This window comes from Canis lupus, chromosome 29 (genome assembly GCF_003254725.2).
Source record: "Canis lupus dingo isolate Sandy chromosome 29, ASM325472v2, whole genome shotgun sequence".
Classification (NCBI taxonomy): domain Eukaryota; kingdom Metazoa; phylum Chordata; class Mammalia; order Carnivora; family Canidae; genus Canis; species Canis lupus.
Genome location: NC_064271.1, coordinates 6,425,356 through 6,453,068, shown reverse-complemented (window position 1 = coordinate 6,453,068; position 27,713 = coordinate 6,425,356). Strand labels below are relative to the sequence as shown.

At 36.1% G+C, this 27,713-nt stretch overlaps 1 protein-coding gene across 1 annotated transcript in view; it reads right to left on the bottom strand.

Annotated features, from left to right (window-relative positions):
- LOC112678454 (uncharacterized) overlaps nucleotides 1-27,713 on the bottom strand; it is a 117,573-nt gene that overhangs the window by 8,025 nt on the left and 81,835 nt on the right. The window contains exons 11-14 of the mRNA XM_025477747.3: nucleotides 27,557-27,660; nucleotides 24,305-24,481; nucleotides 21,299-21,511; nucleotides 6,396-6,573 (exon numbers count right to left, since the gene is read on the bottom strand). Of these exons, the coding sequence (XP_025333532.2) occupies nucleotides 6,396-6,573; nucleotides 21,299-21,511; nucleotides 24,305-24,481; nucleotides 27,557-27,660 (672 nt within the window). The remainder of the gene's footprint in view (nucleotides 1-6,395; nucleotides 6,574-21,298; nucleotides 21,512-24,304; nucleotides 24,482-27,556; nucleotides 27,661-27,713) is intronic.

Sequence of the window (27,713 nt, the reverse complement as noted above, 5' to 3'; positions counted from 1 at the left end):
TGTGGGGCAGGAGATATATGGGAAATCTCTATACCTTCCCCTTAATTTTTCTGTGAACCTTAAACTGTTTTTTAAAGAAGTCTTTAAAACAATTGTGTTGAAAAAAAATTCACCATGAGGAACTCACTTTCTTTAATAATCATACACACAAATACTTGCATAGTACTTACTGAGTACTATACTCAGTAAGTATATGAGGCACTATTATAAGTATCTTATATATTATATATTAACTCCTGTAATTCACACACCAGCACTGATTTAAGGAACCCTTCATTCTTATTTTACAGAGAATGGACATTTGATACAAGTGCTATCAGAGCACACAGCTAGCAAGAGGCCTAACCAGGATGTAAATAAGTGGTCTCAACCTATGAGTGAAATACCCTGCTGTACTTTCAAACCTCTAGCTGTTTGGTGGGTAAACCCAGTCAACAAGATTGTGTCATCACATGCAGGGCCTCCATGTGATTGTGAGCCTTGCCAGACCAATCAGTGTGTAAAGAAACTTATATCAAGCTCAGGTGCTTCTAAGGAGGCCAGGGCCATACACTCAGAGGTACGTGCCTGGGGACAAAGGTAACTTCCCCACAGAAAGATCTCTGCTGAAGTCTTCTGAAATGCAACTTTACTGTGCTCTTCCTACAATCATCTCTTCCCCTATCCAAGTCCCTTTATTTTTTTTTTAATTTTTATTTATTTATGATAGTCACACACGGAGAGAGAGAGAGAGAGAGAGGCAGAGACATAGGCAGAGGGAGAAGCAGGCTCCATGCACCGGGAGCCCGACGTGGGATTCGATCCCGGGTCTCCAGGACTGCGCCCTGAGCCAAAGGCAGGCGCCAAACCACTGTGCCAATCAGAGATCCCCCAAGTCCCTTTATTCATATGGATGCCTAACAATTTCCATTCTACCTTCCTGAAAACTATGAAGAAAAGTTAATGTTGTTTAAAAAAAACAAAAAACAAAACAAAACAAAAAAACCTATGAAGCCAGGCTGCTCTATATCTGTAATGAAATACAAACAACTGAAAACTCTCAACAGTTTTAAGGGATATTTGTTTTTATTCTTGGTATAGGGTAGGCTCAACCCATCATATATAATATTTAGACCAGATTCTAAAAACAATGAAGTGATCTGGGGAACTATTATAAACTTTAAAGTAAATATTCTGCTGTTCTTCACAAAACTCTAAGATAGAGAGTTCTTAACACTTTCTAAGTCATTGTTCCCTTGAAAACTAAAGGTCATGAGCTTCCCACTTCAACTGCACACTTGTGTATATTTGCCCACAATTTACTCAAAATATGTTTACTCAATTTCAAAAGGCTTGCTGATTCACACTAAAAGTTCTTACTGTAATGCAATGCTTTTACTCTCATTTACAGATGACAAAACAGAGATTCAGATGTTAATTAATTTAATTTGAAACATACTACTAGCACATGAAAATAAAACCCAAACATTCCTGACATGTACTCTCATTCATTTTATGCTACACAATTCATTGGTTCAAAAACCTATCCTGAGCCAGGTACTATACTGTATCCAGGGGATATAATGGGAATCAACATTACTGTTTGGTACTCAATGATCAGGAAAGCTTCAACAAATTACACAAGATAACTTCTAACTCAGTTGACAGGAGGGAACTTAGGGGAGTATTTCAAGTCCATGCTAGTCATTAGAAGGCCAATGTTAACAGACAAAGCTTCAAAAATGTTTGGGTTATATTTTCTCAACTTAACATCACATAGAATGTTAAGTGCTTATAGACATCATACAAGACCATAAGAACTCCAAACTTACTGAAAAATCCATTTTGTGGCTTTTTTTCACTGTTATGAGAAATAACAGGACCCAATAATCTATTAGTTTTCTGATCAATATCTGGTTCAAGAGTTTCACATACCTTAAATGGAAAGATGTGGAAGCAAAGTGTCAACACGTTTAGATAGCTCAAAGAAGCCCTACTTTTTGGCAAGACATTTTCATATGTTTGAGTAAGAGAGACCTATTCTTTCTTTCCTCCTGTGTTTCCTTTGCTTTCATACAGAACATTTCATTTCCAACACTTCTGGTCACCAAATGTGTAGGAGCTTTAGCCACAACAAACAGTTCTGCAACACCAGCTGAATGTCCTAAAATTTAATTCAATTCTGACACTATCTACCTAGAGATAGCATCAGATCCCACAGGTTAAGGACTCAGTTCCAAAAGACCATCTCCCTCTTCAGATGCTAATCCCAAGTCCAGGTAGTTAACTGCACTTCTGATCAATCAGCTATAAATTGAAGATTGCCACAACCCCCTCCTCAAGTTCAGTTAATTTGCTGGAGTGGCTCACAGAACTCAAGAAAACACTTATTTATGTTTGCCAGTTTATTAAAGGATATGACAGGGCACCTGAGTGTCTCAGTGGTTGAACATCTGCCTTTAGCTCAGGTCATGATCCTGGTGTCCCCACAGGGAGTCTGCTTCTCCCTCTACCTAGGTGTCTGCCTCTCTCTGTGTGTCTCTCATGAATAAATAAAATCTTAAAAAAAAAATAAGGGATATGACAAAGCATATCAATAATTGTCAGATGAAAAGATACACAGGGTGAGGTCTAGAAGGGCCCTGAGTGCGGGCACTTCTGTCCCCATTGAGCTGGGTACCTCATCCTCCCAGTATGTAAATGTGTTCCCAAATCCCATACTATGGGGATTTTACAGAGGCTTCCTCACATAGGTATGATCAAATTTTAACTCCACATCCAGCTTCTCTCCTGTCTTTGAAGGCTGTAGAGATGGAGTTAAAAATACCAAGCTTTGAATCATAGCTGGGTCTTTCTGGTGACCAGCTTGCATCCAGGAGCCTTTCAGGGCCCACCCAGAGTCACTGCATTAGGGGGGAAAAAAAAGATGCTTCTTGGTCAACCTGGGTGTCTACTGCAGCAGGGAGAGAGAACTACTAGGCAAAACTTCAGGATCAACTTTTTCCAAGATTCTAAGAATACTAACAGGTAACATATAGAACATACTTCCTCAAGATAACCTGAACCCTGAAAATGTCAGCCAAAGCCACAAAAGGTCAGCTGACTTGCAGTAATGTTCCAAGGATTCTTGCTTGAAAGCCATATCAGCAAGTATCTTCATACATATTATTACCACTTCCTACAAAATGGGTTCTCTGCCTTTAATTCTATTAATTGCTTCTTCCTGCAGAATCCATGAGTGACAGAATCTTACCCCTCACTTGTCCATGTCACTATCCAGGTACTTGAATTCTCATACAATGACAAGATATATAATGAGCCATACATAATGTACTGAGCTAAAATATCACATCAAGCAAAGTGGTGTTGTAGTCATTTTTACAGATTGAAAATAGTCAGTGAGCAGGTACAGAGCTAAGAATTTTAAGTTTCCTTTTAATTTGAAAGTCTGTAGTCCCTTGGAATAAGCCTTTAAGGAGTAGCAATCTCTACAGAGCTGAGGCCTATAGCTTTAGAGTATGTTCGAAAATCGTCCCATTCATTGTTTTTAAGTGAAAGAGATATTTACAATGAGTATCTAGTATTCACTTGGAACTTACTTCCATAATCTAACAAACAAAAATCCATGAGTATCTTCATGGTTTAATCCAGATGGGAACACTCATTCATCACAGGAATTTGCATCTAACAAGGACAATTTACAAGACCTCATATTGACAAATGATAGCCCAAAGTCAGGGCAAGAGGTAAGAAGTCTATTGTTATTGAAATTGAGGGAACATTTTCACTTCTGGTAATTTATGCTATGAAAAAATTTCAGATCAGTGCAAAAATATGTATGTACATGAATGATCATCCCAACACTGTTTATAATAACAAAAAAACAATAAAATAGCCAACATTAAGGGATTAGTTAAATAATTTGTAGTAAATGCATTAATAAAACTCACTTGAAAATATGATGTAAATCTATGAGAGCTGATGAAAACCATTTAAGTAAAAAAGCATATAAGACTTGTATTTTGTTGTTGCTGTTTTTAATTTTTTGTTGTTGTTGTATTTTTTTTAAAGATTTTATTCATTTATTCATGAGAAATGCAGAAAGGGAGAGACAGAGACCTAGGCAGAGGGAGAAGCAGGCTCCCTGCAGGGAGCCTGATGTGGGACTGGATCCCAGGACTCCAGGATCACACCCTGGGCAGAAGCCAGACGCTAAACCGCTGAGTCACCCAGGCGTCCCTAATATTGTTTTTTATATGTATCTAGGCCTGAAGCCCTATTTTTTTTTGCTAAAAATATACTTTTAGTATACTTAAAGGTGGATAAATATATACAACACACTTTCATAGAAAAAAAATCATGCGGGAATCCCTGGATGGCTCAGCGGTTTAGTGCCTGCCTTCGGCCCACAGTGTGGTCCTGGAGTCCAGGGATCGAGTCCCACATCAGGCTCTCTGCATGGAGCCTCTTTCTCTGCCTATGTCTCTGCTTCTCTCATGAATAATAAAAATCTTTAAAAAAAAGAAAAGAAAAAAATCAAACATTTTTTTTTGTATAATATAAATGATAAAGGGGAAAAAAGTTACATGAACAGATTACAGACATCTATCAATCTAGCAATGGGCGACTTAGTCTCAGCCCTACTGGCTGTAAGCTTTTAAAGTTAATTCACAATCACTGAAGATACTCAATTCTTTTTTCAAACACATTATCAAATAATAAAAGTGAAGTTTAAAAAGACCATAAGAAATAATTTATCTATTTTCCAAAGTGAGATCAGATGATAGAATCCATGTTTGTCAGTGTCTGGCATAAAATAACTGCCTACAAATGTCAGATATTAGTACTGAAACAAGAACTTTCATATACACTTACTTGCTTGATCCCTATCAACTCTACTGGGGAGATAAGGAAGGCATTACTGTTACACCCAGTTATACAGACACAGAAACCAAAGCTCTCTGATGTTAGTTGCTTAACTAACATCATATAGCTAATAAATAGAGAAGAAAACTCAAATCATCTACACTCTAGTAACAGAACTACACTGTAACGCCTGTAAAAGAAGAATGGAAGTGTCCATTAGTACTAATACCTTAGGTTGATAAACACGGCCTTTTATTATTTCTTTTTTATGTATTGCCACAAATTATTTTCTCTCCTACTCTTCTTTTTTTCTAGTTATTGTTATCTCTGCTTTCTCATCTTTTCTCCACTGCTCCTTCCTTTGTATTCTCCTTTCTTCCTGTGCTTTTCCAGCATGGCTGCTGTCCCCTGACAGCTATTTCTCACTGCTTTTTCTTCTACTCCACCCTGTATCTTCCTTTCTCTCAAGTCATCTGTTTCCCTGTAGTGCGCCGGAGACAGATGGCATGCCCATTTTGTTGAGTAGGAGTGCCACTCTGTGCCAGTCTGTGGAAAAACAGAGGGTGGAGGGAGTGGTGGTATGGATGGCAGTAAGATAAGGTGTGCTAGTCCAACAATTTGCAAAATTTTAAATATAGCAACTAAAGGCTGAGTAGGGATTGAGACAGATAGCACAGAGAACAGGGCCAGATATATCATCATGTTAAATCAAGCTCTTATTTAAACTATCTTCAGTAGGAGTATATATATGTAGGACAATGTATATATGAATATATGTAATGATATATATATGTACTATATATATACATATACATATAGTACAGGTAGACTTTGATAAGCAAAGAGAAGTTAAGTAAGAGTCAGACTGACTAAGAAAGTCATCTAGATTTTGATTAAGCTAAAGTTCATGGGATTACATCAGGCAAAAATTAGATAGCAAACTAAATTTGCAGATAATTTAAGAACACAATGGAGTTACCTCATTAAGCTTTGTATTCAAGCAAGTACATTCCAAGCTTAAATTGTTTAAATAAAGTCTTAAAATCTTCACTGCAATTTGCTAGAGGATCTGATCTTAAATATGAAAGAAACCAGTTTCAAAATATTCATATTTCTATCCTATGCTTACACTTTTTTTTTCCAAATCCTATTTTTAATTCTAATCCCATCTGTAATGATCTTTTTTCTATCTCACTTTATATTGTGAGCATTAAAAATTAATAGCAATTAAACAAAATATTTCTAATAATCCCACCACACTACATAGGGAGATATCATTAAGTAACAAAATACAAACTTGTAACACACACAGATACAAATGTACAAACTTCAAAACTATCAAGGAGCTTAATATAGTAAAAATTCTATACCTAACATAAACATTCGAAAATTTGAGATAAATGATCTTCATAATCTTTTTCACTGCTTCTTGAATAACAAAAACAACAAAGGCTAGTAGCAGAGATTTGCTAAGTAAAAACATGATGAAATTATCAGACATAAAGGCATCCAAAGCAAACCAAAATGGAAGTATTTCAAAGTAAACATACATTTGATGACTTGTGGATAGAAGAAAACATTCCCATTCTTAGTATAAATAATTGGTTTTGTCTGTCCATCTGGCTGAAGTCCAACAAACAGTCCAGGGCTTTTTATGGATTCCAGGCTTATAGATGCATTTTCCAAGTTCTTCTTAATTTTAAAATGACAGTCAGTATCTCCTATACCCTGTGATCAATATAATATGATTTCATAAATATAAGCAAACACCAAAGGGCAGAATTTAAAACCAGTCACTTCACAAGAATATAATTTTGTTTCATTTTCAAATTTTCATGACAAATACAGAACCTTTTTACATGTATTGTACCATGTGCTTCACTCTGTTCCATAAGATTCAGAAATACAAACCATGTATTTGGCTGAGGCAAGGGTGTATGCCCTGGACAAAAGGCACTGAGTAACAAAGAAGCTTCAACTGAGGAGAGTGAAGTGTATTATTTCATTTCAGAGTTACTAACCTCTGGTGAAAAGAATACTAAAATGTGAAATTTTCCTTTTGAAAAATACTCTTATATAATGAAAAAGAGGGTAATTCTCATTCTAAATCCATTTACATTTAAACATAAACCAATTTTCTGTGCTATTCTGCATTTTTCTGAATTGAGGGTTTTTTTTAAAGATTTATTTATTTATTTATTTGAGAGAGAAAGTGTGTGTGTACAAGAGAGTGGGAGGCAGAGAAAGAGGGAGAAGCTGACTTCCTGGTGACCAGGGAGCCAGACACACAGGGCTCATCTCAGGACCCAGAGATTATGACCTAAGCTGAAGGCAGATGCTTAACTAATTGAGCCACCAAGGCACCCCTCTGAATTGAATTTTTACCGGTAAAAATTTCACATAATTCACATAAATTACTCCAAGACTGTAACAAAACATGCAAGAATTGGTGCCTATGCATAATCTACATACCCTTCAGATCATCAGAACCCTCTCTGCTTTTAAAGGTCTGTATCATCTAATATTAGAAAATAATTCACCTTTTTCACCGTTTAGTGCTTTAAAAAGTTTTCTTATAAGATTGGGTTCTAAAAAATAAGTTTGTGAAAATGAATTAAAATTTTCAATGCAATTTTTTTGTTAAAAGATAGTTACATTATGATCTCTAACCTCAAATGTGAGCTTCTTTTAGGCGAGAACCGAGTGTCTGTTATCTGTTTCTCTCTCAGAGTATCAATATGAATTTTCTGTTCTTGTTATGGGTAAAAAATAAAACTCTGGCTTTGATTTGTTCATAGCAAAGTAGAGCATATAACCATACAACAACAATAATAATAATAATAATAATAATAATAATAATAATAAAGGTCAATAGGATAGAGAGGGACTCCTCGGGTTTAGAGAGAAAAAAAGGACTATACTCAGGAGAATCAGGAAGGGCTTCTTGGAAAAGGTGAAGTTAAGTGTTAAATACGAACTAGGCTAAGTAAAGAGGGGTGGGAGGTAAGAAATCTTAAGCACAGGGCAGCATGAACAAAGGGTAAGAGGCAATAAGTAGTATAGTATATATATAAACAAGCTTGATGTTCTTGAGCAACAGAGAGAGGAAGGTGAATCCAGAAAGGTAGTATCAGTTTGCATGCAACATAGAAAGTCTAGTCTTACTTTAGACCATGGGAGCCACTGAAAGATTTTAATCAGAGGAGTGATAGAGATAGATCTTAAATTATCTTCAGATAATTTTTCATGCCCCTCTAATATTATCTGCCCAGTTACATAATTCTCTGCAATTTTCTAGCCATGATTAATAGAATCTTAATTCTCACCTGTCTCCAAGTGTGCACCCTGGGGCTCCCTTTAATTATTATTTCTTAGAATTTTTATTTTCCAACAGTTTTAGATTGACAGAAAAATTGAGAAGACAGTACAGAGTTCCCCATACATCTCCACCTATTTTTTCTATTAACATATTGCATTATTATGGCATATTTGTTATAATTAATGAACCAATGCTGACATATTATTAACTAATACTTTGATATTTCCTGAATTTTTAGCTAAATCATTTTTTTGTCAAAAACTCAACCAGGATACATTATATATAGTCACCATGTCTCTAGGCTCCTCCTGGTTGTGGAAGTTTCTAATATTCTCCTTGTTTTGATGACCTTGACAGTTTTGAAGAGTACTGGTCAGGTATTTTGTAGGATGCCTCACTATTGGGAATGTCTGATACCTTCCTAATGACCAGATTAGGGGTATGAGATATTGGGAAGAAGGTTACAGAAAAAAGGTGCCATTTCCATCATATCATATCAAGGGTACATGCTTCCAACATGACTTATCACTGTTGATGTTGACCTTGATCACATGACCAAGGTGGTGTCTGTCAGGTATTTCTACTGCAAAGTCACTATTTTTACCTATTTCCCCTTTCATACTGTACTCTAAAGAACTCACTATGTGCAAACCATACTTACGGGCAGAAGTTATGCTTCACCTCCTTGGAGGCAGAGTATTTTACATAATTTATCTGGAATTCTATACAGGAGATTCATCTCTTTTCCCCCATTTATTTATTCCATGATTTATGTATATTATTATGGGTTCATGAATATTTACTTTCTACTTCAGGTTATATGGGATGCTTGGATGGCTCAGCAGTTAAGCGCCTGCCGTTGGCTCAAGGTGTGATCCTGGGGTCCTGGGATTGAGTCCCACATCGGGCTCTCTGCATGGAGCCTGCTTCTCCTGCCTCTGTCTCTGCCTCTCTCTCTCTCTCTCTCTCTCTCTCTCCCTGTCTGTCTCTAATGAACAAATAAAATCTTTTAAAAAATTGTTTTTATACTTTAGCCTATTAACTCCTACTACTTTATTCTGTTGCTCAAATTGTTTCAAGTTTGGCCACTGAGATCTTTCCGTTATTCCTAAGTGAAATGTCTCATAAATCAATGTCTGTGTGGGTGTGTATGTGTGTTGGCTATTTTGAACACTTTCTTACTTTCTGGAACTACAAGATGCTTCAGGTTAATTCTGCATATTCCCTGCCTCAGTCCTAGAATCAGCCATTTTTCTAAAGGGCCCTGGATCCTTTTATTAGAGAACGTTATTAGAAACAAAGATCTAAGTACCAGATCTTCTTGTTGCTACTGGGGTTTTGTGGTTTCTAGGCCTTCTCATCTAACAGAGAAACAAATATATACATTTATACTAACTTATGAATATGTATACATTGGTAAATATTCCTATATGCAGTCATTCATATTTATATTAAGCTAAACATGAGCTCATACTGATACCTCCAATTCTAATGGATTATAAATGGATCTTTCTAGTTTCTTCCCCCTGCTTATCTGTAAACTCCCACTTCAACAGTGAGAAAATTGGTTCCCGTAATCTGTCATTCATTTGTATAACTGTTCCATTTCAAAACACATTTATAGTAGTATTAGATTAATAACCAAACTCCCAGGGTGAGCAACTTTATCAGTTAGAATTCAGTGCTTATGTGCAGTTCCCATTTGTTTTTAGTTCTACCTACTATACTCATTTCCAAAGATTCTTAGCTCAGTAACTTTTCCCCCATCATCTTCATAAAGGTTGTTTTATACATTTGTTTTGTTTTTTGTTTTATACATTTTTAATAGTTAGATTCTTTTGTCATAGACTATATTCTTTTCTGGGACTCCCAAACCTCCTAAATGATTTTTTTAATTTGCACACATTAAGGTTTACTCATTGTGTTATACAGTTGTATGCGTTTTGCTAAATGTATAAAGTATCTACCATTATAGTAGCCATTACACAGGAATTTTATTGCCTTAAAGATCCCTATGCTTTACATATTCAACCCTTCCACCCTCCCCTCAAGCCCCTCACAACCACTGATCATTTTACTACCTTTATAGCTTTACATTTTCCAAAATGTCATATAATTAGAATCATATGTACTCTTTTCATACTGGCATCTTAAACTTAACAATATGCATATACGTTTCTCAATGTCTTTTCATGGCTTGATAGTTTATTTTTATTACTGAATAATATCCATAGTACAGAAAGCTGGTATAAACATTCATGTGCAGGTTCAATTTTATGAAAGGTAGAAGGCCAGTGTCTAGATTTGTTTTTCATATGGACATCCAATTGTTCCAGCACCATTTATTGAAAAGCCTGTCCTTTCTCCATTGAAATGCCTTTGTTCCTTTATCAAAGATAAATTGACTGTATTTATGTGGGTCTATTGTTGAGCTGTTTATTCTGTTCCATCGATCTGTCTATTCTTCAACAATAATACACTGTCTTGAGTACTGCAGGTTTACAGTAAGTCTTGAAGTTGAGTAGTGCCAGTCCTCCAATTTTGTTCTTCTTCAGTATTTTGTTAGCTATTCTAGGTCTTTTGCCTTGCCATATAAACTTTAGAATCAGTTTGTTGATACCTACAAATAGATTACTAGTATTTTGATTGAGCTTTTGTTGAATCTATAGACCAAGCTGGGAAAGACAAACAACATTCAGTCTTCCAATCCATGAATAAGAAATATTTGTCCACTAATTTAAAATCTCCTTTATGGGACATCTGGATGGCTCAGTGGTTGAGCATCTGCCTTTGGCTCAGGGTGTGCTTCTGGAGTCCTGGGATCGAGTCCCACACTGGGCTCCCCTCAAGGAGTCTGCTTCTAAATGTGTGGGAAATATCAGAAAGGGCGACAGAACATAAAGACTCCTAACTCTGGGAAACGAACTAGGGGTGGTGGAAGGGGAGGAGGGCGGGGGGTGGGGGTGAATGGGTGACGGGCACTGAGGGGGACACTTGATGGGATGAGAACTGGGTGTTATTCTGTATGTTGGTAAATTGAACACCAATAAAAAATAAATTTATTATAAAAAAAGGATTCTGCTTCTCCTTCTGCCTATGTCTCTGCCTGTTTCTCATGAATAAATAAATAAAATCTTAAAATAACAACAACAATAATAATATCTTCTGAGTTTTAATATTTTTTATATTTTTTCATACATAGACCTCATATATATTTTGTTAGATTTACCTTTAAGCATTTATTCTTTTGGTGCTAATGTGACTGATGTTGTGTTTTTAATTTTAATTGTTATTGCTATTATTTAAGAAATCAATTGACTTTTGTATATAACCTTGTATATGGCAGGCTTGTCTTATCACATTAGCCAGGACTTCCAACACAGTGTCAAATAGGAATGGTGAAACTTTAGTTTCATAGTTATTTCCCAAACTTGAGACCCATATCACCTCATGCCTGGATCATAACTACAACCACTAAATGAAGCGAGGATATTTGTGGATTATTAAACCAGTAGGTTTTCATTGATAATTGTTAAAGACTCTCCCACCTATTGGATCAATATGCTCATTGTGTCACTGGTAAGTAGAATCCAGCCCAGAACAAATAAATCTTTGCTCAACTCTGAGTTTCCAAATGGAAGAGTTTTAAAAAATTTATACCAAATAAAAAATCAGAAGTTTGCAAAACTAAGTTTCATTGAGAGATAAAATAGTTGCTAAAAGAAATTCCAAAATTGGATTTTATATATCTAGAACCAAGACTGAAGACTGGACACCACAGAGTTTAAATGATGAAGCTACTTGAAAAGGTAGATATCATATGTGACATAGCAGAAATTTTTACTTCACAAGAACAAGAAAAGCCTATCTGGCACTAGAAAAAGGAGCCTGGGATAAATAGGCTAAAGAGAGACTGGATGTCCTTATTCAAACCCCATTTGTGGTTAATTCTTGGTATAGCAAAGAAATAAGGGGCAGCAAAACATTCATATTTAGGGGAGAATCTCAAAAACTGAGGGACTATCTCAGGAAATTTACAAATTTCCCAGTATTCAGTACCAGAGTAACATGGCACCATCCAGAAAATGAATTAGATATGTCTGAGGGAGGAGTTTTAGAGGACACTGATACAGATTATTACCTTATCCATAGCTCACATGGAGATATCAGGGATCCAGAAGTTATCTCATGCCCCAATGAACTTCTCAGTTCAAGTACTGAGAAGACTAATGACGTGGGAGAGGAATGAACTTCGAACAAGTTGGCAACAGGGTTGGAAACCTTGAGACCAAACCAGATAGGTATCTCAAGCCCATGATATTGCCCAAAATGTTCAGACAACAATATGAGCCTCATATAATATATATATTATATAATATTGTGATGTCCAGGATAAACCAAATCAGCAACACTACAGCAGAGAGCAGTATGGGATTGAAGAAGAGTATATGTCCAGTGGCCCTTCTCCCTGACTTTTTTTCTAAAGCTTTGCATCTAGGTACCATCCAAAGATGAAGGAAAAGAGAAAGAAAAAGAAAAGAAAGAAAGAAACTCTGACTTATTATTGAACTATAAAAGAACTAATCTTTGCACTGGACAGAAACCAAGAGATATAATAGCATTATTTTGGCTCAAAAAAATCAATTAACTAAGCTAAGCATACTGGAACTGTTAGAACTACTAATGTACTTTAGAGCAAACTGTGGACTTTTTGAATCGAACTATTTCATATATTCCAATATTAGAAATATTTCGTATTTCTCATCGTTATTCCTGTAGACTTTAGGTTCTCCATAAACTAGCCCATCTTTTATATAGAGGCCAGATTTATGAACTTCAATATTACTACCACCCGACCATAAATATCCTATTAAAAATGGATGATATTTTACATTAAAGATCTCAAGCAACTACTCAGGACTCACACAATTGAAAACCCTTTCCCAGATATGTCTCTTTAAACATGATCTTGATACTTAACCTCCATTAACGTCCTTTCACAGTTGTGTAATTATCTGTTTATATTCTTCTTTCCCCATTCTAGATTGCAAGTTCTCTGAGGGCAGGTGGCATGTCTTATTATAGCTACTGTAGCATTAGCAATGGATATATCTTCTGCCTTTCAGTAGGAACTCAACAAATGTTTGTTAATTCTTCAAAAAAAGATTCTTTTTTACCAATTTCTAACCTTGTAATTTGTTCATATAATGTCTTCCCCTCTTTTTTTATAATGAAAAATGGGATTATTTCCTGTAAATTCACCATTCCCAGTGATGGGTTTCAAGATACACTGGCCCAAAATATGGCACATTAGAATACTGAAATTTCAAGCTGAAAGAATCTGTAAAATGGCAGGGGCAGGAAAGATTTTCTGACCTTTCCCCGAAGCAGGTTGTAAGATTCTAATGTGAGGGATGCTCTAGTATACTGGTATATACCAGTAGGAAAGGAGCATCCTTATCTCCAAAGATAGAGGGATGCTGAGAGAAACTTAAATAAACAGGCCTTGTGGTTTCCCCAGGTTTACTACACTTAGCTCCTATTTGGTCTTACTTTATTTTTCTACAGCTCTCCCCTCTTCATCAAAAGTAGCACTAAAACATCCTGGCTTAACTATTCCATCCAGTCTTCATTTCCTTTAAAGTGCTCCTGTGTCGTGTACAACTTATATTAAATAAATACGCTTTTCTCATTCATCACTCCTTTGTTATAGGGGTCCCAATTGAGAACTTAGAAAAGAAAGGTATTAGAAAAAGATATTTCTCCTCTCCTATACAGGAAATTTCTCCTCTCATATAAACCTTACCTTGAACTGGATTACTTTCTGTGACTGTAATCTAGATCACTGATTGTACTTATTTGTTCCCTCCAATAGACTGTAAGCATCTGAAGAATATCCCTTTTTCAACTCTTCTATTAAATATAATTAGAGAAAAGAATGAAAATTTAATATAACTAAATTTCAAAACGATAAATCTTTAGAGATTCTTTTATTCCTTTTCTTCTTTCATTTAAAAATCTGTTTTAGACTCTTAATTAGAAAGAAGAGACTAAGGATTACAGGTTACCAGAGGGGTTACCAGAGAGGACATGGTGGGTGGATGGGTTAAATAGCTGATTGTAATTAAGTCATGCACTTTTCATGATGAGCATCAGGTGATATATGGAATAGTTGAATTGTATACCTGTAACTAATACAACACTGTTTTAACTAAATGGAATGAAAATTAAAATTTTTTTTAAATTTTTAAGAAATTAAAATCTAACTCCAATACAAACTGATTAATGAAATGGAGATGGGAAATAAAAGAAAATATGTGGGTTCTGAATATAAAAGGGCCATGTTGTACATTGTGTGTCTTCCTACATATCAATAACAAATACCATGGGTGCTTGGGTGGCTCAATAGATCTGGTGTCTGCCTTGGGCTCAGGTCATGATCTTAGGGTCCTGGGATTGAGCCCGATCCTGGGCTTAGCTAAGAGCCTGCTTCTCCCTCTGCCTCTCCCCCTGCTCATGCTCTCTCTCTTGCTCTCTCTCTCAAATAAATAAATAAAATCTTAAAAGAAAAAAAATACCAACTGGACAAAGCCATGTTGGAATACTGATGTGTGCTCATACAACTGCAAGTTAAAACATCTAATGCACCTTTCCCTTATCAGAAGGGAAGAAGAAAAGGACACTTCCTACTCATACACCAATGATATTTTAACTTCTTATTCATTATTTGTTGAGCACCTATCAAATGTCAGGCCTAACTGAAGAGTTTGGGATATTTTATTTTATTTAAAGATGTATTTATTCTAGAGAGAGAAAAACCAGCGCACAAGCACTGGGGTGGACGGGGGCGGGGGGATTCTAAAGCTGACTCCCCACTGAGCATGGAGCCTGGCATGGTGCTCCATCTCAGGACCCTAAGATCATGACCTGAGCCAAAATCAAGAGTCAGCTGCTCAAGCTACCCCAGAACCCCTAGGATACTTTACAAACAAAGCAAATGAGAATCTCTCCCCTATGTTACTCATATTCTAGTAATCAATACACATTCTATTATACACTATACTATTATTAATGATTTTCATCAGCTTTCTCTTTTCCAGGATGACTCTCTCAATAATTTATTCTTATCTTAAAGTCTGTTTACTCCCAAGGGACAGAAAATCTTTGTTGCTGCCTCAAGCCTCTCTGTATATTCTTCAAATCTCTTTCATAAAGACCAAAACTAATGCACAGATTGTGGTCTACAATAAACAGCACACTGTGAGATCATTTTCTAGAAAACTCAAACAAAATAATTTATCTTACAACTTTATTAAAAGTCTCTTCAAAAAATTTTGATTAAGTAAAACAAGATTTCTACCCCCAATTTCCGGTTCTACATGTAAGAAGCTTAGAAGTCACTATAACATCTTAATAAATAAAAAGCTAAACAGATAGAAAAATCAACAGCTCCTTTTAGAATTGTAAGAGAAGTGAGGATACAGGTAAACTGTCTTCCCCCAAGAATGGAAAGACAGGCAAATACAGGACATCACAGCTTACCGGAGCAAAGACCCACAAACAGAAACTAATGCGAGAACAATGCCTTCATATGAAAACTTGAACTATAATTAATGAATTGTTTAACTGAGCCTCAGTGAGGACAAGTTTGAGAGTTAATACTCAAGGGGGTTTCAGTCATAGACAGGTGCCTATACTTTGATGACTGTATCTCCAAGAGCTCAACGAGGGTCCCACAGTGAATATCAGAGAAGAATTTCCTTGTGCTTCTGGCAGGAGGAGGGGAAATGAACCATTTTGAAATATACCATAGCACTTTGTTCTTCTTAACAAGAATTGCCCACAGGAAAAACTAGTTAATTATATATAAAACTTTGGGGTTTATCTGAGCCTAAATGACATGGGGGAAGGGAAATATCCAATTCTAGCCCATTCTACCCATCCCAGAACTGAGAAGCACTGGTGAAGTTCACAGACCAGAGATCATAGGCTCACTAAAAACATGATTTATCATTATTTACATACAACTAAGTTTTTACTGAATTTTATACTTTTCAGTCCACTTATCTAGCTTAGTGTACATAGTCCATCTTATAACTTCCTAAAAATATGAATTATCTTGAACTTTTTAGTTATGTATACGTGTAGACAAGAGGAAAAATTAAATAAATTTGTAATGAGAGAATCTTTCCTAGTTTCTGCAAACTAAACTCTTGCTGATGAATAAGGATCCTGCTAATGTGGGGTATGTCAATGTGTGTATATCTTTCTTTCATACTCTCATCACTTTTTAGCTTGTTTTTCCTACAATTCTTACATTTCGTTTTCCTTCACATTGATTCTTAGTGATGAGTTCCACCCAAGTTTTTCTTCTTTAAATTAACAACTTTACAACTGTCCCTAGTGAACTGCAATAATGTCTGTTGCAACTTGAATCTTAACTACATCAAAATCTATTAAAGTGATTTCTCCTACAGCATAACAATTTCATAGTAACAGAAACATTTGTTGTTACAGGATGAGCATCACTTGATTTAAAGATGTCTGCCTAGAAATATTTTCAAATATACAATACATTGGAAACATTAATGCTTTTAAACAATTCAATCTTTATCATGAACATTTGTGGAGTAGCTACATGGACTGAGGCACTGTTAGGTTTTTAAGGTATAATCATATTGTCTGACTTACCTTTGAATGCACCTTTATTCTCTTTGGAAATTATAAACATGTCTTACCATACCCTCTAAATATATGCAAAGGTGGGCAGCCCAGATGGCTTAGTGATTTAGCACCACCTTCAGCCCAGGGCGTGATCCTGGAGTCTGTGGATCGAGTCCCACATCAGGCTCCCTGCATGGAGCCTGCTTCTCCCTCTGCCTGTGTCTCTGCCCCTCTCTCTCTCTCTCTCTTTCTCTCTGTCTCTCATGAATAAATAAATAAATATTTTTAAAAATAAAAATAAAATAAATATATGCAAAGGAGAATAACTAAGACCAATATTACCATTCTGTTTTCAAGAGTAATGTAATTCCAGCCTAATGATTTCTGGTCAGATGCAGGGAAAATGAAAAAAATATATGCCTGATTTTTATGTTTTAACACAGTATATTTAGAGCAAAAAATCTAAGTCAGACAATCATGTCAATGATTCACTAAACAAATTATAAAGAAAACACTACAATAAATATCGAGGTAAAGTACAAATAATCAAAGTTCTGTTGGAGGCTCTTCTCTGCAAAAGTACCAAAGTAAAGGCTAAACATCAATGCTGTTTAAATGGTAAATATCATTTAGTGGTAGCCTCAGAGTCCTCCAATCCTCAGTTAATTACATGGGTCTGGTATACACAAAACACAGGAGGAGCCCTATCTGACTTCAGTGTCCTCTGACAGTGTGTGGGGGAGACCACAGCCAAGGGGCCAATCCCAATGAAAAGCTAGAATAGAAACTTTTCAACCCTGGCCAACCTTTTATTAACTACATAAAAGGAGTGACTGATTAGTTCATTTACATGGATCATTCTGGGGTAAGACATGCTATTGTTGTTTTCTTAGCTTATTATTTGTTTTGCTGTATGAGCTTAGGGGTTAAAGGATGTCACTACAAATATAAGAGGGCTAGTCCAGCCTTTGCTACACAATAGATAGTCAAAAATAATAGTTTTTCTCCTCTCTGTTTTCTTTGCTGATCTTATTAAAATTATCAGAAAACTCACCTTTGGCAAGAATAGTCGCACATTTTTATAGGCTTTAGCAGTATTTAGGAGTACCTGGCTTTGTGGAAAGACTCTTCAAACTTTCAAATCTTTTAACAATAATTTTCCAAGGCAACAGTTTCTCTAAGAACAAGCTTGGAATTTCTAATAGAAACACCAGAAAGCTGAAGATCTCTACAGAATGTGCAAGCTTTGATTTTAGGAGGCAAGTTAACAAACATAACAGATATGTAAATATGTCATAGGCTAGGAAGACCTCCAAAATCCTACCTTAATTGGAAATTTTTACCAATATTTGGGGGGAGGGTACAGAGGGAGAAGGAGAGAGAATCTTTAGGAGGCCCCATGGCCAGTGCAGAGCTTGACGTGAGGCTCGATCTCAAACCCTGAGATCATGACCTGAGCCAAAATCAACACAGACAGGATATTAACTGACTGAGCCACTCAGGTGCGCCAATTTTTACCAATGTTTAAAAAAAAAAAAAAAAAAACAGGAATAAGATTTCTTCTGCAGCGTTCACGGATTACACACACCTCACCCTTTGTATGTTGGTGGCAGGGGGAGAGGGAGGTGTCTGATGTTAAACACATTGTTAGATCCATGCCCATTTTTTTAAGCACTGAAATATTTCTATTTAAGATGGTAAATAGCTTTGGTCTGAGCTCCTAGTTTCCCCTGGTTCTCTGGCTATTCTAGCATGAGAGACCCTCTAGAAGTCATGGCCCACTACTGGGGTGGGAGGACAGGGACTGAATCGCCACAGAAGAAATGGCACCCTGATAACATGGCCAGCAATGCCTCATCTCCATCACAGATTCCCAAGGATCCTTTACTCTTTTTTCTTCCTCCTCTCCCTTACTAGTCTCTTTTCCATTCACCTCCTGCCTCATACACATGTGTTGTTCTACAGGGGATGACCTAAAAGGAATGTCCTTAACCCTCTGGTCAGTGACATGCAATCAAGATATGGCATGCCAAAAGGCCTACAGAAACTCTGTGTTATGTTATACTCTGAAATGACCTGAATTTCTTCTTTTAATGTTCTAAATATCAAATCCCAAGTAATTATACCTTTATGTTCCTTGACCATTGTCAATCTCAATTAGTTCTACATTTTGGCTATCTCCATCCTCAAACAAACCAAATAATGCCTCTGGGATTTTTTTTTTTTTCAAGTTATCAAATATCTTTAAGAAGAAGTGATACTTGGGTTTGAAACTCAAATACATGATTGACTGCCTCAGGTACAAAGTGCACAGGAAATTCTGAACTAAGTTTTTCATCCCAAGAAGACCATCCTGGAGGGAAAAGAAAGGAGGTTCCTACTGTTGATGCACAATACAGGCTGAGAGGACACAATTTCAGACCCAGTCACTCATCTAACAAGCTGTCAACAAGATGGGTTCTAGGAAAACTGCTGAAGAAAAAAAGTTTGGTTTTGGTTGGGAATGACCTCCCTACTGTGTATATGGACCCTGGTTCCCTCATGGAAGTCAACCAAGCTTTTTGATCTTGGTATCATGAATCCTCCAAAACAGGGGCTTAGAAGGTATACTGATCTAGACTGACTCATTGCTCTGATACTGGCTGGTAGGCTCTGAGACATCCTGCAGCCAGACTCACATTTAGCTGCTTCATCTGAAGAACGAGCGTGTCAGTAGTTTCTCTGGCAGAATACTACTTCTACATATTAATCTATAAGTTTCCTCCCATCTTCCTGTGCTCACCAAATTCTTTCAATTGAATACCAAGAACTTCTTCTATTCCCTTAGCCTAATCATACAGAGATGAGTTACTCATACTACAAACAAGAAGAAAAAATGAAGAAGAAAAGCATGAGTACTTACTGTAGGGCAGAAAGATTCAAGATCCCACTATATACTTGAAGAGAAAATGTGCTCACTTGGAGGAACACGATAAACAGCCCACTGGGAAAGAGATAGAAGATAAAGGGCTCACACAGACTGGAAAAAGAGGATAGAAAGGCCATGAAAATCACCATCCAATTTGAGTATAAGGCAGCATAAAAGAAGATGATTGAGCATTGAGCTTGGCTGATATCTAGAGAAGATACAAATTTCCAACGCTGGCTCATCTTCTCCTTCGGAGTGGCATTTATCTTCACTGCCAAAAACTCTCCCTAGCAACTTCAAGACACACATACCCCAAACATGTGTCATGCAGTGATATACTATTACTCTCAGGAGTTCCAGAAGAGAAAGGCATGTTTACTTTGTGGATGCTGGTGATATGAAGGGAAAGCTACTTCCTGTGACACTCCTCCTATAGGTTGACAAAGCATTAGATGAAACTCTACTCTCAGTTAATCTGGACATAGTAGGGATGTTACCTGTTTCTTATCTTAGTTCACTTACCAGTTTAAAGACCATAAGGATGACACTCTGTTAAGGATGGACTTCTGTGAAATGAGATATAACCCATTTCACAATGCTCTTGTGAGTCAATCAAGAATGCTAATTAAATTTGTGTGTGTGCATGTACTTTTTACTTTTGAACTCTGAACATCAGTACAGCTCACCAGACACAGAGTTGCCAGTCTGTAGAAAAGACAGGGGCCCAAAGAATGATGAATGGTCTAAGCCTTCCCTCTGCTCACCCCCAGAAGTTCAGGTAAACTTTCCCATATAACCAGATGTCATCCTGGTAAGGAAAAATGGGAGAGGAAGCAGCCCCGAGTTTATCTAAAAGATACAGTCTGAAAAAAAAAATAAATAAAATAAATAAAAGATACAGTTTGAAACATTGTTTCAAACAAGAATCGAAGAATAGAGCATTAACAATCTAGTTAAATATGTAATCTTATATGCTCCTCAATCCATAGAAGAATTATGATATTTAAAAGGTGCTATGTTAGTTGCTTTTCATGTCCCATCTTAAGTCAAGATGTTGAAGAAGAAGCCCTAATATTTAGAAACTAAAATTACTTCCTTACTCAAAATATAGGGTTTCCACTGGTAGAAATTCAGGCACCAAAAGCAGCAGTAAGGAAATATTGTTGAGTGGGGTCTTTCTAGTGCCTTGGGTCTCAAAGTGTGGTTTGCAGACCAACATCATCAACAGCTGAAAGCTTATTAGAAGCATATACACAGGTCCCACCATAGTCTATCTGAATTAGAAATCTATGTTATAAGACAATTCCCAGGTGATTTGTGTGTACGTAACATTCCAGAAGTAATGTCTAAAGGGTCAGAATTCCTCTCTAATCGTACCAAGCATAGGGCTGCCCTCCCCACTCTTTAGTAAGTGAAAGGGGACCACCATATATAACATCCAATTTCCAAAATGTTTATAAGTTAAAACTAAAAAACAAAACACTCAGAAAGTGCCATTCTCATATCTATCATTGGCAAATGTCTTAAAACATTTGCTGAGAAAAATACAAGCAGATGCTTACTGTTCCATCACACTGGCCATCCTTAATCCTCAGATACATTCCTGCGTTTTTCACACTTTCGAACATGCAAATACCAGAGCTGATTTTATGCACTTTCCAGTAGGATTTTTCAGACTGGCTTCCCACTCCAGTGCAGCTCCCATCAGGCTGGAGACACAGAGCTTGGCACAGGCTCGTAGCAAGTAGAATCTCGGCACTGTTGAGGAACACACCCTTCAGAACAACCAACAGAACAGAAGGCAGTAAGTAACAAGCTTATGTTTTGCTAAAAGAAGATGGCAGTAGGGTTCATTCTCTTATGGAAGTTGTAGTCATCAGATTATCAGAAACTTGTTGGCTAAAAGTAAGCAAAATAAGGAAGTAATTAATTTAACTGCTGTGCAAAACTAAACAATTAAAGGAGGTTTTCTGGCTGACTCATTATAATTTACATCAATTATTATTTATTGAGAGTGTAAGAGTCACCATCAGATGCTACAGAAATTTTAAAAAGATACAGGGATTCCTGGGTGGCTCAATGGTTGAGCTTCTGCCTTTGGCTCAGGCCATGATCCCAGGGTCCTGGGACTGAGTCCCACATCAGGCTCCCCAGAGGGAGGCTGCTTCTACCTCTGCCTATGTCTCCGCCTCTCTCTGTGTGTCTCTCATGAATAAATAAACAAATAAAATCTTTAAATAAGATAAATAAGATACAAAACACAAATATTTCTCTTACAAATTTTATAATCAATATAAACAAATAATTAAAATATTAATACAAAGCAGAATAAAAACAGTGTACTACAAGTGTACCTGAATTATGAGATGAACCATATGGATATTAGTTCAATGTATATATGTTGGAATGAATGAATGAGCAGAGTTGTCAAATATAATTAAGGTATATTTAAGTAAAACCCAAGCAATCAATAACTGAAGAAGATGTAAAAAATTCTTGAAAGTTTATTAGAATACACTAACACTGTAGAGAAAAAGATAAAAGGCATAAATATACAAGTTGCAGAAGACAAAAAAACACATGGCAAATAAACACTTAAAAAGGTAATTCACATTAGTTTATTACTCTAAAAATTGTCATATTTTTTTAAAGACTGTGCTCAACACTAAGGTTAACAAGGTGGATAATCTCCTAAAGGAATTGGGCAGTAAAAAAATTAAGGAAAAAAAGAGACAAACAAAAAAACAGATGCTTAAATCAGAGAACAAACTTGTACTTGCCAGAGGGGAGGTGGGTAGGAAGATGGGTGAAATAAAGAGAATTAATAGCATACTTATTTTGATGAGCACAAAGCAATGTATAGAATTGTTGAACCATATTGCATACCTGAAACTAATGTAACACTGTATGTCCATTAAACTTCATATTAAAAAAAGAAATGAACTTTACCCACAGAGGTCTGGCTTTTGTCTTCAGCTATTCAAAGGTAATTTCTAAATCTTTAGACTGTCAGGTTTGATAATTTTTTGTTTACTTGATGGCCTTGAGCCAGCCAAAGAGTAAAAATGTGATATAGGGTGGCACCTTTGAGTCACATGGTGTCAGCTGACCCCCTAAGAGGCTGGATACTGAGATCAGCCAAATGGACTCTTTGTACGATTGTATCCCAATAAAGACTGGGCACCAAGGCTCAGGTGAGCTTCCTGGTTGACAATGCTCCATGCATACTGTCACATATCAATGCTGAGAAACTAATGCTGTCCTGACTCTATGGGGAGAAGACAACTAGAATTTGCACCATCTGGTATTTTTTTGGAGTCTGTCCTATGCGTCTCCTCCCTTAGCTGATTTTAACCTGTATCCTTTCTCTGTAATAAACCATAACCATGAGTATGACAACTTTCAGTGAATTCTGCGTTGTTCTACTAAATTATCAAAACATAACAGTGGTCTCAAAGACCCTGGAACTCTGAAGTTTGTGTCAGAAGTGAGGATAACCATGTAAACTGTCCCCTCTAACTTCACAGTTGGTTTAACTTTCACAGGATTAAAATTGGTACATTCTGGAAAGAAAGTTGGCAGGCAGTATGTTCCCATAGTCTTAAAGGCTTCATATTCTGACCTTTAGATTCAATTTCAAATCATCTAGCCAAGAAAATGATAAAATATTGGCCAAAGACCTATGTCAAAGCATATTTTACAGTAACATCTATAGAGGTGGACAACCGAAGAGATTAATAATCCAGTGACTGGCTAAATAAATAAAACTATATACATAATCAAATACCTTATGTTTCAATATTATACAACTATTAAAAATTATGTTGTTTTGGGAAAAATAATAATGTAATGAAGTGCTTATTATATAGTGAATATAAAAGTTCTGAAAACAAACTGACTTTGATTTGAATCATGATCCACCATTTACTAGTTAGGCTATACTAGTCAGATTTTTAACTCCTCTGAAAATCTTTCTTCAATGTTTAAAATAAAGATAATATCTGTTAGTATTTTTAGGATGATTAAATACGGTTTGTTTGTTTTTTATTTTTTTGTTTGTTTGTTTTTTAAATATGATTTTGCATGTGATAAAGCTCTCAATAAAGCGCTTGGCACAAAACAGGCAATCTTTTAAATTATGTTATATTATGATTACAATAATACTTTTAAGGTAAATTCAGAAACACTATAAAGAAAGAAACAAAATGATAACACATAGACAACACTCAAATAGTGTAAAAATTCTACTTGTTAGAAAAGTTAAATATATACATAAATATATACATCCCAAATTTAAGAGTCTCTAAATTTTTATTAAGAATTCCCACATTTAGAGTTTTAACTTCCAAATGCAATTGAATATAAGATGTTACTCCCATCAGTTTCAGTGCTGCAAAAGCTAAAACCCTATTGCTTTCCAAAGTTCAGGTAAATAGAATGGCAATAGGCATCAATGCCACCTAGTGGGAAGAGATCTGATTACTCCTAATGACTCAAGAGTCCCTCAATAGAACAAAAGAAAGTAGATATTTAGCAATATACACTTTAATGATTTTCTATCATTTTACCTTGACAAAAACCACAAATTCTTTTGAAAGGTCTGCATAGCCTGCTGATGATTCATCAGCTACTTTGCCATGACGATCAAAAGTAACTATGTGACCAGGAACCAGTGCTGACTCAAGAAGTGCACAGCGGTTAGGCTGATAAAGCACCCGCAGTTCAGTGCAGTCTCCACCACTAGCCTGTCAAGAAAAATAAAAACAAAACAGCTCTGAATTAGCAATAGAAAATAATTAAATTTAGAATGTTTGGGCATTATATGTATGTACAGGTCTACTTCCCTCTATAGAAGCCTTGTATTATCTATCCTATGCTTTTGTAATTTAATTGTTTTGATTCTTCAGCCTGATTTCCAGTGTCTTATTTCAAGAACTCTCTTCTCTTGATTTCTCAGAACCCATGCTAGAGCACTGGGTAACACTAAAAACTTTAGTGGCAGGATAATTTAATAAGTTATTAATATGTATTTTATTCTTGTTTATTTTTCATTTCATTTATATATCCTAACCCACAACTACTTTGTTTTTTTTGTTTTCTTTCTATAAATTTATTTTTTATTAGTGTTCAATTTGCCAACATATAGAATAACACCCAGTGCTCATCCCTTCAAGTGCCCACCTCAGTGCACCACCCCCTGCCCACCTCCCCTTCTACCACCTCTAGTTGTTTCCCAGAGCTAGGAGTCTTTCATGTTCTGTCTCCCTTTCTGATATTTCCCATTCATTTTTTCTCCTTTCCCCTTTATTCCCTTTCACTATTTTTTATATTCCCCAAATGAATGAGACCATATAATGTTTGTCCTTCTCCGATTGACTTACTTCACTCAGCATAATACCCTCCAGTTCCATCCACGTTGAAGCAAATGGTGGGTATTTGTCATTTCTAATGGCTGAGTAATATTCCATTGTATACACAAACCACATCTTCTTTATCCATTCATCTTTCGATGGACACCGAGGCTCCTTCCACAGTTTGGCTATCGTGGCCATTGCTGCTAGAAACATCGGGGTGCAGGTGTCCCGGCATTTCATTGCATCTGTATCTTTGGGGTAAATCCCCAACAGTGCAATTGCTGGGTCGTAGAGCAGGTCTATTTTTAACTCTTTGAGGAACCTCCACACAGTTTTCCAGAGGGGCTGCACCAGTTCACATTCCCACCAACAGTGCAGGAGGGTTCCCTTTTCTCCGCATCCTCTCCAACATTTGTGGTTTCCTGCCTTGTTAATTTTCCCCATTCTCACTGGTGTGAGGTGGTATCTCATTGTGGTTTTGATTTGTATTTCCCTGATGGCAAGTGATGCGGAGCATTTTCTCATGTGCATGTTGGCCATGTCTATGTCTTCCTCTGTGAGATTTCTGTTCATGTCTGTTGCCCATTTCATGATTGGATTGTTTGCTTCTTTGGTGTTGAGTTTAATAAGTTCTTTATAGATCTTGGAAACTAGCCCTTTCTCTGATACGTCATTTGCAAATATCTTCTCCCATTCTGTAGGTTGTCTTTTAGTTTTGTTGACTGTATCCTTTGCTGTGCAAAAGCTTCTTATCTTGATGAAGTCCCAATAGTTCATTTTTGCTTTTGTTTCTCTTGCCTTCATGGATGAATCTTGCAAGAAGTTACCTCACAACTACTTTGGACTAAAAGCTGAAATTGACATGCACTACTAGGCTTTACCTCCAAAAAACTAAACAAATCAAGGAGGTTATGCTACAAGGAAACATTCCAGGTTCAAGGTACTATTTGAAATTTTACTCCAATTTCCCCTCATTACCTCGGTATTGTATTTGAGTATTTGTATTTGAGTCTGAAAAGGAAGGACTCATTAATAGCCTTGAATAGCTTGACCCATGATACTAAGGCCACCAAACTCAGCAAAATGCTCTTTTATAAGTATGGCAGGTAAGCAACAGGGCCATTCATCTTCAAGAAGCTATCTGATATTTGATGAGTACATTAGCAGTGACTGGTGTGAACTGAAGCTGAAGCTAAGAGGACTGTTACCAGATATGCTGATACCCCTATACCAGGAGAAATCTTCTGTGTTAACAAGATGAGTCTCATTCTAACATGGAAACTCTCACCAAACCGATAGGCTTGGAAGTAGATTTAATTTTATTTTAGAAAATAAAATAGTGGGACATTTCTCAAGCCCTTGACTTAATTGAATAGATTCCATATCTACTACATTCATATTTATAAGCACTTACTATGACTAGGACCTATAATAACTAAGCAGAATATGCTACAAAGTACAGCACAGGACAACTTGCTAATAAATCCAGAGCAGAGGAGAAAAGACTATGAAGAAAATGTGACTATCAATTACTTAGCCTGTATTTCAGGTCTACAAATTACATAAGGTTTTTTTTCAGTAATTATTATTTTCTTTTAAGTTAAATAACATGCTGAGTCAAATTCATGTAATACTGGGGTGCCTGGGTGACTCAGCTGGTTGAGTGGGCAACTTTTGGGTTGGTTCAAGCCACAATCTCAGGGTCAGGGGATAGTGTGCTTATCCTTACCCCTCTGCTCCCCACTCAGGCTTTCTCTCTCTCTCTCTCTCTCTCTCTCTCAAATAAATAAATAAATAAATAAATAAATAAATAAATAAATAAATAAAATATATTTTTAAATCATGTAATATTATATAATATTACATGAGGAAGCTGTAGCATGAATGCTAGAATTAGAATGCTTGTATTCAATTCCTGCTTTCAGATTTACTACCTTTGCGACCTTGGGGAACTCAATCTATCTACATGTCAGGTTCTTCTGTTAAATAGGTATAATAGAACTAAATGTTATTAACACATATTAGGCATTTACAACAGTGCATGCAGTCTCATTTTGCAAAATAAAGAGCTGGAATATATATATTTTAAAACAGCTTTATATTTTAAATGCTACTTTTCAAACCTAAACTAAGCAATACAAAGTGTACTCAAGTGAAATTATTATTATTTTTCCCTAATAATATGCTCCCTGAAAGGGCCTTTGAGAAATCAGATCAACTCCTTTTAGATGCTTATGTAATATTTTGAATGATATCAGAAAAGTGGTTTACTTTGTCTTGTCTACATTTCAGTTGCTGAAATTTAGGACCATTTATGCATCAGAATCTCAAATTTAGTGAGACAAAACAGAATAATGAAAATGGTGAAAGTAAAAGCCAAAAGAAATACAATTTGATCTTATAAAAATATATTATATATGGATATAATACTATTAATATATGACAAAAAGGAAAATTACTACATACCATTCCACTGACAGTGCTATTGTCAACAGCAAGAGAAAGATGTCTCATTTCACGACTTTGGAAAATGCATATATTTCCTTTGTTGAAAATAACATCAAAGAGCCCTGGAAAATTAGCAAATAATTCATGCTTTTAAAGTATTTTTTCTTATTCAACT